This window comes from Chroicocephalus ridibundus, chromosome 9 (assembly GCF_963924245.1).
Source record: "Chroicocephalus ridibundus chromosome 9, bChrRid1.1, whole genome shotgun sequence".
Taxonomy (NCBI): domain Eukaryota; kingdom Metazoa; phylum Chordata; class Aves; order Charadriiformes; family Laridae; genus Chroicocephalus; species Chroicocephalus ridibundus.
Window position 1 is genome coordinate 27,122,686 of NC_086292.1, and position 12,409 is coordinate 27,135,094.

Genomic DNA, 12,409 nt, shown 5'->3' on the forward strand with positions numbered 1-12,409 from the left:
TGGGCTGTACAGGAAGGTATGCTGAGTTCCATATGATTCAATATATTTTTTTAAACAACCCAGATGGTGGAGTAGAGCAAGTGCCCGTAAGGTTTAAATGAATGCAAAGTCAGGGGGTTGCAAGCACCCCAAAGGGCGCATTTAGAATTTCAGAGCACGCTGTCAAAGTGGAGCCACAGCCTGCAAAAAGCCACAGTTCGGCACTTTGCAAGTTAAGCACAAAGGGTCCAAGGTCTGCCTAACAAGAAATTGGAAATCCAATTATAGTTGGAATTTTTTTTTTGATGGGTGTCAGTCTAGGGGAGCTGAAATAGCTTCTATGAGTGGAATCTGACCCACTGAGATCTCTGAGTCTGTGTCAGCCTGAAGTAACCTCAAACAATCAAATACCGCTCACGGTACGGAAATGCCAGATTTTCGGCACAGTCTTAGCTGAAATGGGCTGACTCCAAAAAAACTTGAGTGGATTTTTGATGTTCTTCTCCCCGCTGCGTGTCAGGGAAGCCCCCACCGTGCCTTGCCCTACTCTACCAGGACTCCTGGCCCAGGCTTGAGACAGCTCATAGCCAAACGCTGGCAGAGAAGTATCAACATAAAATGGAATTACTCATGCAGCAACGGTCTTGGACAGAATTCAATTACACAATAGCACCAATTTAGGTCAATAAATGATGTCTTTAAAACTCTCTCAGAATTAGGATTCATATAAGGCAGTGGAGGAATTAATATCACACAGTGCAACTGAAATGGTATTATACTTTAATCAAATTTGGTTTGTAATGTCAAACTGTGCCGAAATACCAGACATTTATGTTTCTCCTAAGGAGATCAGCAGGGAAATGCATACCACAAAACTGTCATAATTTGACTATTACATTAATATTATATACAAAGAGATAAATGGGGTCCATTCACACCTCTCAGACTGACAGTTTTTCTGAATCATGGAACACTAGTAGTTAGGAGGGATCTCAGGAGTTCACCTGCACAACCCCTCGATCAGAGCAGAGCCACCAGGCGCTCAGGGCCTTGCCTAGGTGTGTCTCGACTATCTCCAAGAGCAGATTTCACAGCCTCCCCGAGCAGCCTGTTCTGACTGCAACTACCCTGACTGTGAAACTCTCTTCTCTTATATGATCAGAAATTCCCTTTTTGCAGACTTTTCCTGTTTCCTCCACTTGTTCTATGCCCTCCATCACCTGGTTGAGCAGTAAGACTTTGTTACGCTTCCATTCTTCAGGATTAATCAAACTCATTTCTCTCAGAGTCACATCTGAGTACACCTCAGTACATCCCGTGCTCCCTTATTATCTTGGTGGTTCTCCACTGGGGCTCCAGTATGCCAATGTCTTTTGCGTGTTGGGAAGCTTAAAACTGCCCTAATGGGTCTCACCACTGCCAAGAAGGGGAAACAATCACATCCCTTGACCTCCTGCCTATCCCATCAAATCCTTTTCTGCAAAGCTGCTCTCTTCATTGGCGGCCAGCCCCTACCACTGAGTGGAGTCACTCTGGCTCCACGTTTGTCAGGGTTGAACCCTGAGGTTCCCACCAGCCCGCTCCTCCAGCATGGCGGGTCCCTCTGTCTGCCTGTCTGTCTACTGCTCCTCCCAGTCGGGTATAACCCGCAAACCTGCTTCATGTGACCTCTGTCCCTTCACCCAGGGCGCAGATGAAGATATGAAACCCTCTCTGTCCCAGTATCAAGCCCTGGGTAATGCCGATCATTGCCTGAGCTGCCAGTTTGTCTTCATCCCGTTCACCATGATGCTGGGGGTCTGCTGGGCCAGCCAGCATTCTGCATGCCCCACCAGCCACCCGTCCAGTTTGTACTTCCCCAGTCCAGCTGCAGGGATACTACCGGAGATGGTGTCAAAGGCCTTGCTAAAGGCAAAGTAAACAATATTCACTTCTCTCCTTTCCTCTCGACCACAGGGCCAACTATTTAATCTTAGAAGGCTACTGGGATAGTTGGGCACAATTTGCCCTTGGTAAATCCATGCCGGATTTTCCCAATCATCATCTCTTTCATGTACCCATAACATGGCTTCCAGGGGGATCTGCTCCATAACCTTCCCTGAAATGGGTCCAGCTCCAGCTGAGCTTTGTCTTTCCTAGTTCCATCCCCACACATCCAGACATATTCCTCCCTTTTCTGCCTTTGCTTCCAACTTCTGTGTGCTTTCTTTTTGTGTTTGAGCTCAGTTAGGAGCTCCGTCTTTATCCCTTCTGGTCTTCTCGACATGCATGCTCAAACTCCTGCACTTTGGAATAAACCATTCTTGTGCTTGGAGAAGACTGTCCTCCAGGATCAACTGGTTTGCCTCCTGCCCATCAACACAGTCTCCCATGGGAACCTGCCAGAAAGATCCCTGCACAAGTCAAAATCTCTTGTTGTGAAGTCCAAGGCTGTAATTCTGCTAGTTGTTTTGCTCAGTTCTCCTAGAAGTCTAAATTCAAGCATCTCATGATCACTGTTGCCAAGGCTGCTCTGACCTTTGAATCTCTGATCAGTCCTTTTTTGTTCCTGAATTGCAGGTCCAACACACCACCTCCCCTAGTCATCTGGACACATAGAACCTGTGTCAAGAAATTCTCTTCAGCCTACTCCAGAAACCCAATATATTACCTGCCACACCACCAAGCTGCCATTCGAGCACATACCAGATGGTTAAAAAAGCCACATAAACACCAGGGTGTGCAATCTCCAGTTGTGCAAAGAAGGCTTCGTCTACTTCTTCCCCATGATTAGCTGGTCTCTAGCAGACACGGACTGCAATGATGCCCTTCCATCCTGTGATCCTTAGGCATAAGCTCTCAGCTGGCTCATCACCCTCTCCAAGGCAAAGCTGCGTGCATTTGAGTCAGCCCGCAGCATACGGCACAACCCTCTTCCTGCCTTCCCCACCTCATCCTTCTAAAAGAGCCTGCATCCATCCCTTGGAACTATCCTGAAACACCCCTGCAATCCCAAGGGCCTCACACACAGACACACATACACACAGACTTCTAATTCCTCCTCCTTGTTTCCCATGCTGGTAACATTTATTCACACGCAGGACATCCTTTCTTGGATATAAACTATTTTTCATGAAAAATTTGAGTTCAACGAAATGGACAGTTCCACTACAAAAAAATCTTGACTACTGAATACCAGCAGCATCTTCAATTCATTCACTTCAGGATCTCATTCCTTATACATCTCACAAGGATGGCACAGAACAGCAAACACTAACTTTTGCAGTATAAAAGTACAAAAATCACACAGTATACTACACTTACTTTGGAATTTTGAAGGTGATACAGTGCATCTCAAATAATGTTTTGAAATTGTTCTTTTTTAAATAACATGGCATATTTGTTTACAGTCTATGATTTTTCTTTAAACAGCATTTAATTTTTTTTTTTTTGGTGCCTGAATACTTGTCAAATGCCTATCACATAGGGGTGACAGGGAACCATCTGCCTCCCCGGCAAAGGCACCTCCTTTTACTCATCACCACCTGTTCTTTTTTCAGTCCCCAAATGGCAATCCCGCGCCACGCCAGATCCACTGGCAAAGGCCAGGTTACAGGGCCTGGCTCAATTCTTCAGCCTTGTCCCTAGCATTTAACCTCCACAAAGAAAACCTAAACGTACCCATTACTGAGGTTTTCACAGACCACACAAAATAAGGGTGTAAGAACAACGACAAGAAATAGCTTTGTTGTCATTAGTCATATTGGTATGTCTGATCCATAATTGAGATGGTCAGAGGCTGACCCATCAGGATCTAATTGTAAGTAAGAAGGGCTGAGGCCGTGTAAAAAAGGAGGGGGAGAGATCTTGAGATTGTTGAGAAAGTCATTCCCAAGGCAGGACTAAGGTTCTTCCTTCTCACTGGGATTGGCAGGAGTCCTCCATGATGGCATTTGCAGGACCTAAGAAAAGCCTGTCTGTCGCTTAATGAATGAGGCAGAGAGAGGAGCACTGAGACTGCAAACGCTGGCAGAGGGCAAATGCAGGGGAATGCAGTCATCGGGGTACTCCCCTTTCTGCAGGTACTTCTTAAATTCCGCCTAAGGGGCAGACCAGGCAGCAGAGCCCAACTCCACTGAAATTCCCAAAGGTATCTACTCTCCCAGGGAAGGACACCATCTGAGAGACAGTGACAGGATTTCCAATCTCAACATATTCTGAAAGCAATTGCGATGCTTTCCAACCCGCTTGCAAAACTCTGCACCTGAAGGGAAGTACAGGGGATACTGGTGGAAGAGTATTTCGCTCAGACCAGCTACCCAAACCCTACTCCTTTCTCCTCCCTCTTTCAACCTTCTCAATTACAAACAGTTGTCCTAAAATCTCTTCTCTCCATGCCACCATTCTCTTCTATATGTTGCAGAAAATGCAAGTTATGGAATCTGTACAGCCAATCCATTTTCAAGTACAGCTGTCTTTTCTAAACGTATTAACAGAGACTTACAGAATTTGAAAATAAAAAACCAACTCCAATAAGCCTTCAAATTGCCCTTTTTTAGCTAGTAAATTCTTTGCTTTAATATTTCCCACAAATTGCTTTCACATCTATTGCAAGCTTTTCAGAATTAACCTCAAATAAGACCAACCCAAAAGAAACTTAAGTCTGATCAACAATTATATTAAGCTTATTCTAGCAGATGAGAGTCTGCATTTACACTGGTCCGTGTGGCTACACACAACACACGCTCACATACATTCACGCATCAAAACTGTCAGTGTGCAGAAGACGAGGTGGATCACCAAACTGCTGCTTTCTGCGACGGCAGAAATCAATGTCCAAACACAGGCAGCTTTTGTTGTAGCAGATAATCACTTTGCATACTTTACGCCTGTTGTATTTAAAAATTATGCTACCTTCTAAGACCGAAGAAAGACAGCTGTGGTATTTTACCTTCAGACCACTCAAATACCTTTAGGGTAGACATCAGTAAAGCTATGGGTAAGGCAGCAATGTTCTAGGCGGCAAAACCCAACGCACTGGAGGAATTCCGTATGAAGGGCTTACATTGAACCAAGTTAATGCACAAATGAGACAACTAAGTTCTGATCTAATGTTCAAAGTGCAAACAGTTTTAGTGGTCTATTTCTATTTAACCTTTCTCAGCACATCTCCCTCAAAGTCTGAGCAACTCGCCCTTTTCCAACTACTCAAACTCATCTTGATGGCAGCCAACTACCCCTTCCTCACTGTCAACTATACCACAATCAGCGCTGGAAGTTCATCAATAGATGCCCATAAAATAGTCTTGCTCCATTTCTTCAACATTGGCCCAATAAAGAAGACTTGTGGCCTGCCTGAGGAACTGCATAAGGCTTCTACTTTCCAATATAGATTTAATTTATTAAGGATCAATTTGATATGTTAAGCAAAAGGGCTAAAGGGAAATAGTTTGTAAATAGCCAGATGTTTGCCAGTTCCATTTAAGAAGGAGAAAGCAGAGAACAGCAAGGGAAGGCAGAAAGTGCTGACTGGCAAGTACAACTTTGCTGAGCACCTCGATCAACATTTATTTACTGAAATTGCTTTTCAAATTGGCAAAGTAGGTATTTCTCATCATCAGGTATGAATTTAAAAAAAAACCATCTTTCTGTATTAATGACTGAAGTGTTCAGAATAGTTTCTGGTCAAATTATGTTTTTAATTTTCATATCAAGGTACCTGTCATGAAAGAACAACTATATATGATACCTTCACCCTCTTTCCCTGAATGTTTCCTTCTTTGCCATTCATGTATTGTGAGAGGGTATTAAAATAAGATAACAAATATCTGTATTTTCTCCGACTGTGTATATTATATCAGTTTTCATATATCACAACTGAGTAAGACACAGCACAGTCATTCCTAGTCGCACTACTTGTTACGCCACTACTCAACAACAACAAAAAATACGATGCACTTTCAGTGATGTACCGTGTGGTTATCTCTACTGTTGGAAAACAACTAAAATGCATCAGTGTTACACAGGGAGTGCACTGTTAAAAACACTGCAGGCCACGTAACAGAATGATATGACTTCGGGGGTGCATCTTTACACCCGAAATGAGACTCCACCAACACTTCATCCACAATCCTTTGGCAGCATGCAAAAGAAAAAGGACAGCATTATAAGGCAAAGTCCTTCTGCAGAAGAGGACAGGTTGCCAGAGCAGAACAGGAAGGAGAAACCACGGGGCAAACAGCAGGGAGGGAAAGGAAGAAGAGTGAGACCACGGGAACTAAAATAACAACAGTAATAGTAATTTATATACCACTCCTGGGAACTGGGTGAAAGTACAAACTTAAGCAGGGCTTCAAAACCCAAGTACGTTAATTATTCAGTATTTTTCAAACGTGGAAAATATGGAATAATGCTTCCACTTGGAAGACTGGAAACTACTCAGGTGATTCATGCATATAGGAGAAATAATTTTACTTTTAATAATTTTTCTGGCAACCTGATAAGAGTAGGCCGTTGCTGGATCCAGGCGCCTAACACTACTGGGAGGTTGGAATCCCACGGCTCTATAGTATTGAAGCTACTGAATCCAGTAGAGGGCACCTTTCATTCCCCAAATAATTGTGGAAAGTACAGGCATCTCTTCAGCCAGCAATGACACATACCCATATCCAAATGAGAATTCAGAAGTTACAAGTGCACAACTACTCTAGAAACAGAAAAGAAATGGAAAATCTCTCCCTCTATGGCACGCTCGTAACAGTTTGTATGTTGAACGCCGAAACGAGGTCTAGCAGATTCACACCTGTTAAAATTCCAAGTGTGAAATTACATCATGCCTCTGACTTACAGAAGACTTTCTCCTAAATCCTTTCCATCCAAATAAAAAAGAAATTAGAATTTTGAAACAACGTCAAGAAAAACCCAAAAAGTCAGGCAACACAAAAGCCCCCAAAAGTGCACAATTAATATTTTCTTGTCTGACTTGTCTCTCCCGTCATCCCCTTTATTATTAATTTTCTTCCTTGTGCTCTTAGAAATTATTTTTAAGAACTGTGTGACCTGAAAGAGCAAAACAAGCTGATGCCTTAGCAACGGTATTTGTACTGCCTTTTTCCTGGAAGACAGTAGGGCTTTAATCGTAACAGCAATTATTCTCTTTTAATATCCAAAATATGCAATGCAGGAGATTGCAAGAAGGTGAGCATTGTTAGTAATTCCACTAACTGGAGCACAATAACAAGTATTTATCTTAAACTGCAGCTGTAACTCAAAAATTTTTTGCAGTCACAGTTTGCAGAAATGACAAAGCTTGCTACTTTTTAAACTAATAACAGAAAAAAGCTTCTGAGACTGGAATGACTTCGATGTAAAATACTTCATTTGTGGTGTGCTCCATAAGCACTTATTTTTCAGTTTGATAATTTCAGTGATGGTTTTCATTTCGGCTATCCTGTTATTTTTTTTAAAATCTCAGCATGCAACAGTATTTCAGGTTTCTGGCTATGGTTTATTATTGCACTAAATATTTAAAAAATATTTTCCAAAATGCAAGGAATACAATAGATTTCCTGAAATTCTCCCAAGTAACTTGAAGTGTACAGCAGATGACACTGAATCACTCACATGATTTAAAAAACCCACCCTACTCTAGCTGAGTTACAACTGCAGAAAAGGGACCTGTGGAACAGGTCCCGTGAAATTGTTCCTCCCCGTCTTTTGGCAGCACTCTACTGTGACAATTTATCTTACCGAGGTCAAGTATTATCAGCTGGGCTCCAGCCTGCGCATTTCCAACATCATTTTCTGCAATGCACTGATAGAATCCTTCATCTGATTTCACCAGACCCAAAACTTGCAGATTATGTTCTTTCTGAAGAGCAAAGGAAAAACACAACGCTTAAAAATGGGTTGCAGTTGCAAAAACAATGGCGTTATTATGGCACATTACTATGACAGGAGAAACTTCTGAACAGTAACATGGAAAAGTATATTTGGAGTTCCCGTCAGATTTCATCTCTCTTGCACTGAATTCTCAAATTATATGGTATCAAAAAGCAGCAGAAGCTCTTACTAATGGCTATCATTTTCTAGCATCACATATCACTGGCAAGTCATAACATTTCCACAGCCACTTTTATGATATTTTAAGCACTGCATATAACTGCATGGCTCCCTGTTACAACCCTACAACCTCAGGTATACCCAATTATACAACCATTAAGCTCTCAACTATGTCTCAATAATGACTTTCACTACATCTAAAATTTCCCTCCAGAAGTACCGCTCTGCCAAAATTCATGATCCACAACTCAGCTATATTTATATTTAAACTCCTGTTTCAAATTGTGACTTTATAGAATCATGGAACAGTTTGCGTTGGAAGGGACCTTTAAAGGCCATCTAGTCCAACACTCTGCAATGGGCAGGGACATCTTCAACTCGATCGGATCGCTCTGAGCCCCGTCCAACCTGACCATCGATGCTTCCAGGGATGGGGCATTTTCACTGATCACAGACTGCAAAAAACACAGTCAGTCAGTGTTCACAGGTTCAACCAACAAAGTGTGGTTTTGTCATTGTGTGCGTGTGTGTCTCTCACAGAAAATCTAATTTATAAAAAAACAGATTCATACAATACAAGCAACATGCCTTTGCGTTTCAGTAAAATGACTGAATACGGAGCATTTAAGGTTTCAAAAACCATTTCTCCTCCAGGCCCAGAAGATCAATAGGATGAAACCAGGAAGCTGGTCCTATAGAAGGAACCTAGCTTTCATGCCTACGTGTTAGAGGACCAACAGACAGGCCAACAGCTTAAAAAATCTGCAGAACAGACAATATACTTACAACGATTTTGAAGTAGTCACTTGGGATCACCATGTCTCCATTCTTGACCCATTTCACAGTTGGAGTAGGTTTTCCAGTCACCTCACACTCAAACACAATGTCCATAGATTCATGAGCATAAATATTTGTAGGCCGCTTCAGGAATTCAGGAGGAACTTCAAATAAAATGGAGGAAAGACAAAAGATGGTGTTAGCATCCACAAAAACACATCAGTTGTGCTCCTACACAAAACTACAGGAAGATTCACCACAGAAAGATGGTTTCTAGCACAAACAGTAGCAATGTTGGCAGAAATTTTCAGATCGGGGTTTGACAGAAGCTGACACAAGCTCTGCGTTATTTCAAAATTACATTTGGGTCAGTTAAACGGCCAGCCATTTTAATTTAAAATGACCTCCTGAGAACACATGAAAGAAGAAATCGAACCGAGATGTATAAAATGTAAAGTTAAAAGGTATTTTAAAACCAAGAGACAGAGATGCCATTTGGAAAAAATTATTTCCGTGGCTGAAGGACACATTGCAGTCGCTTATCTGCTGCAGGCATGTTGCTGCATGCTAAAGAGCCCCCAGCAGGTCGTGGATTCAGACATCATTCACACTCTTCCTTCAGAAACTCACAATTCATCTGAGCAGATCATTTAGTGCTCCATTGTGCAACAGTTTTACGCCCCTTTCCCAAATCAAGAAGCTTGTGGGATAAGCTCCCAGCCAGACAATCAAAGTTACACAAAAGCCTTCACCCCCTCCTGCAGCAAAGCTTCTTCATTTGCAAAACGGAAAGATTGTAAGTTAGATTTGAAATTTAAAAAAAAAAAAAAAAAAAAAAAAAAATCAGGCCACACTGAAAATGGCTGTCTGTAACTTGTTCGGTAATCTGCACCTCGGTGCACAGCGAGGCCAGCTGGGGCTCCTACAACGCAGAAGAACGCAGCCAGGCTACGCTCTGTAAGGGGACAGCAGCAGCAATTTATTTATTCCGGTAAAATCCTTCAGTTGATACACCAGAGATTTTTCAGGGAGTTTTTCTGAACTCAATACTTAAGTCACTAGGTAAACAAAAGCTAAAAATTACATTAAAAATTACTTCTAGAAATGAACGGATACAAAAGTAAGATGAAAGTTTCCTAGGGTGCCATTGCCTTCTGTTTCTGTGCAGAAATTCAGCTATCAAACAGATAGTGCTGTATCACCCAAAGATGTTCTCCTCTGGTTTGTGGAAGCCCAAGCAACACTATGTGCAGGACTACACACACCCCTTGTATTGCAGCGACGATGTATTACAGACATGTATGACCAAAGATGGTTCTTGCGGAACACAGTAAACCAGACGGGCTCTTCACATTTAAGACACGTACCAAACTCTCTGGGCCTTGGCTGCCTTTTTTACATGGCCTTATGTACTCAGAGTAAGACTGATTAAATTAAAGCTATTTAAAATCCATAGAAATTCAGCGATACAGAATTTTTTGGTAATACAAACCCCGAAGTCTCCAATGCGCAGACATGTTAAAAACCTTCTCGGAACAAATGTGCCCACCAAGAAGCATCCAGCGGCATACGAGGGCTCGCAGCTCCTTTGGCTTTGTGGCAGAAAGAGCTGCTGTTACACATACAATTTGAATATCATCTATTATATGAAGAACATTCACCTATTTATTTGTTTTTACTTCACTCGCAGACATAAGGGTGATTTGCTTACTTATGCTGGCAGATCTGATTGTTCGAGTTCCAGGAAAGTCAAAAGTGGCCTTCTGCCCTTTAATATTTATCAAAGAAAGTCAATATGGAAGGGCTGCAGAGTTTAGGCAAACATTTCACACGCTTCACCTATCGATGGGATTTATTTCATGCTAGGGAATAAGGAATACTAGATCATGTTTTACTTCTTCCTATGTAATGATCGTAAAGGTTTGTAGGTGGATTTAATGCTTCTAAAAATAGGCAGCTGGAGACAAGCAGTTCTCCAAAATAACCTCAAATTTTGCATTATAAATGAAGTAAGAGAACATTAACATATGGAAATATTTATTTATAGAGTAAGAAGATGGCTTAACTCTCAGATGAACATGTTAAACCTATAGCAGAAACCAGATAAAGATGCACATACACATTCACTGCTCAAACTCTCTCACATAGGAGCCAAAATCTAGATGGGGCCGAATCCAGTTGCCTATGACTTCAGACATCCATTTCATATAATCACTTCCATACATTTACCAAAAGCGCCATAAACTCCACCTCAAAATGATTTAGATATTTTTGTATTTACTGTCTGTATCAGATGGCTGTTATAACTGTACATAGCTCTGACATTTGAAAACTGTCTTCTGAATTTATTTCTGGCCAAATTACTTATTCTTTATGAAAACAGTGCCTTTTATTTGAAACTTTTAGTCTTCCCTGGCATTTATCCTTGGCATTTTTATTTCTTGTGAGCTGCACTATTTCTCCACTCCCTTGCCACGTCGTAGCCTTTATTTTGGCAGGCTCAACAAGTTGTGTTTGCTTAGTGCTGGTAGGACAAGTCACCCACAGCCTCCTCGCAGACCCTCTCTGTTTGCTCTAGTTTGAATTAATCTTTGGAGCCTGCAGAGTTTCAATTATTTGCATGCAATTTCAGATGTGTCTCCCCAGTGACTTGAAAAACAGCACAAATACAGTGTTATCACTATAGCAAATATCCTGCCCAATTCATTCTACCTTTCCTAGATGCATTGTACTGATGTCAGCCTGTGACAGATCATCGCTCTCTCATCGTTAGCCATTTTTAAATAATGAGTAATTTTGTCCCAGTCTGCTTGATCAATAGTTTCTGTTCTCATTTCGTTTCAATCTCTTTCTCTGTATCTATACAGACACAGATGCATTGATTCTTGAAGTGCTTACATAGTTGAAGAAAAAAGGGGACATAAAAATTGGAAATGTGAAAAGTTAGTTTTTCCATGAACATACAATTATCCTATTTTCATAGTGTTTGTTACAGGCTAACATTTACTTCCTTAGTCATATATTACACTTATTACAGGAATCCTAATAAACACAAGTCAGTAACATTCAAAAGCACAAAACTTGTGTAAAAAAATTAATCTGATGACCTCAGAATAGACGCAAATTGCCGTACTGGGTAGTCACACTGTGAAACTGAAGTGTGAGAAAAGGGATATGTAAGAGAAGTTCAATAAAATCACGAGCGGCTCTTAACATGAAAAATAGCTGCTCTGTGTTCAAGACTGCCTTTGCCAAAGTTTGTTACTTTATCAAAAGAAGCATTATGATACAATTTGCCTTTAATTAAACCACATTTTTATCCAGTTTTCCATTTACTTCTAAGTATTTCATGGTTATCTCTTTCAAAAGCATACTTAGACACTCTTTCATTTTGGAAACGATGAGCATAAACATCACAGAGGAGACACACGAGACCTTCCCTCGAGAAGAGCAGCACCAGAAAGGCCAAGTCCCTACTGCTGGGCGTAGACACGTTGTGTGCCCAGCACAGACTATGACGGGAGGATCCTATCACAAAGCCTTGGAGACTGATGTCTCCAGTGGTATTCCGCATATTTTCCTCTTGGAATACGTTGCCAGAAGTTCAGGCTTC

At 41.5% G+C, this 12,409-nt stretch overlaps 1 protein-coding gene across 9 annotated transcripts in view; it reads right to left on the reverse strand.

The window, feature by feature from the left end:
* Positions 1-12,409, reverse strand: part of NEO1 (neogenin 1) — a 213,025-nt gene that overhangs the window by 72,158 nt on the left and 128,458 nt on the right. For all 9 annotated transcript variants that reach the window (XM_063346362.1, XM_063346361.1, XM_063346364.1 and 6 more), the window contains exons 6-7: positions 8,806-8,960; positions 7,708-7,828 (exon numbers count right to left, since the gene is read on the reverse strand). In XM_063346362.1, the coding sequence (XP_063202432.1) occupies positions 7,708-7,828; positions 8,806-8,960 (276 nt within the window). The remainder of the gene's footprint in view (positions 1-7,707; positions 7,829-8,805; positions 8,961-12,409) is intronic.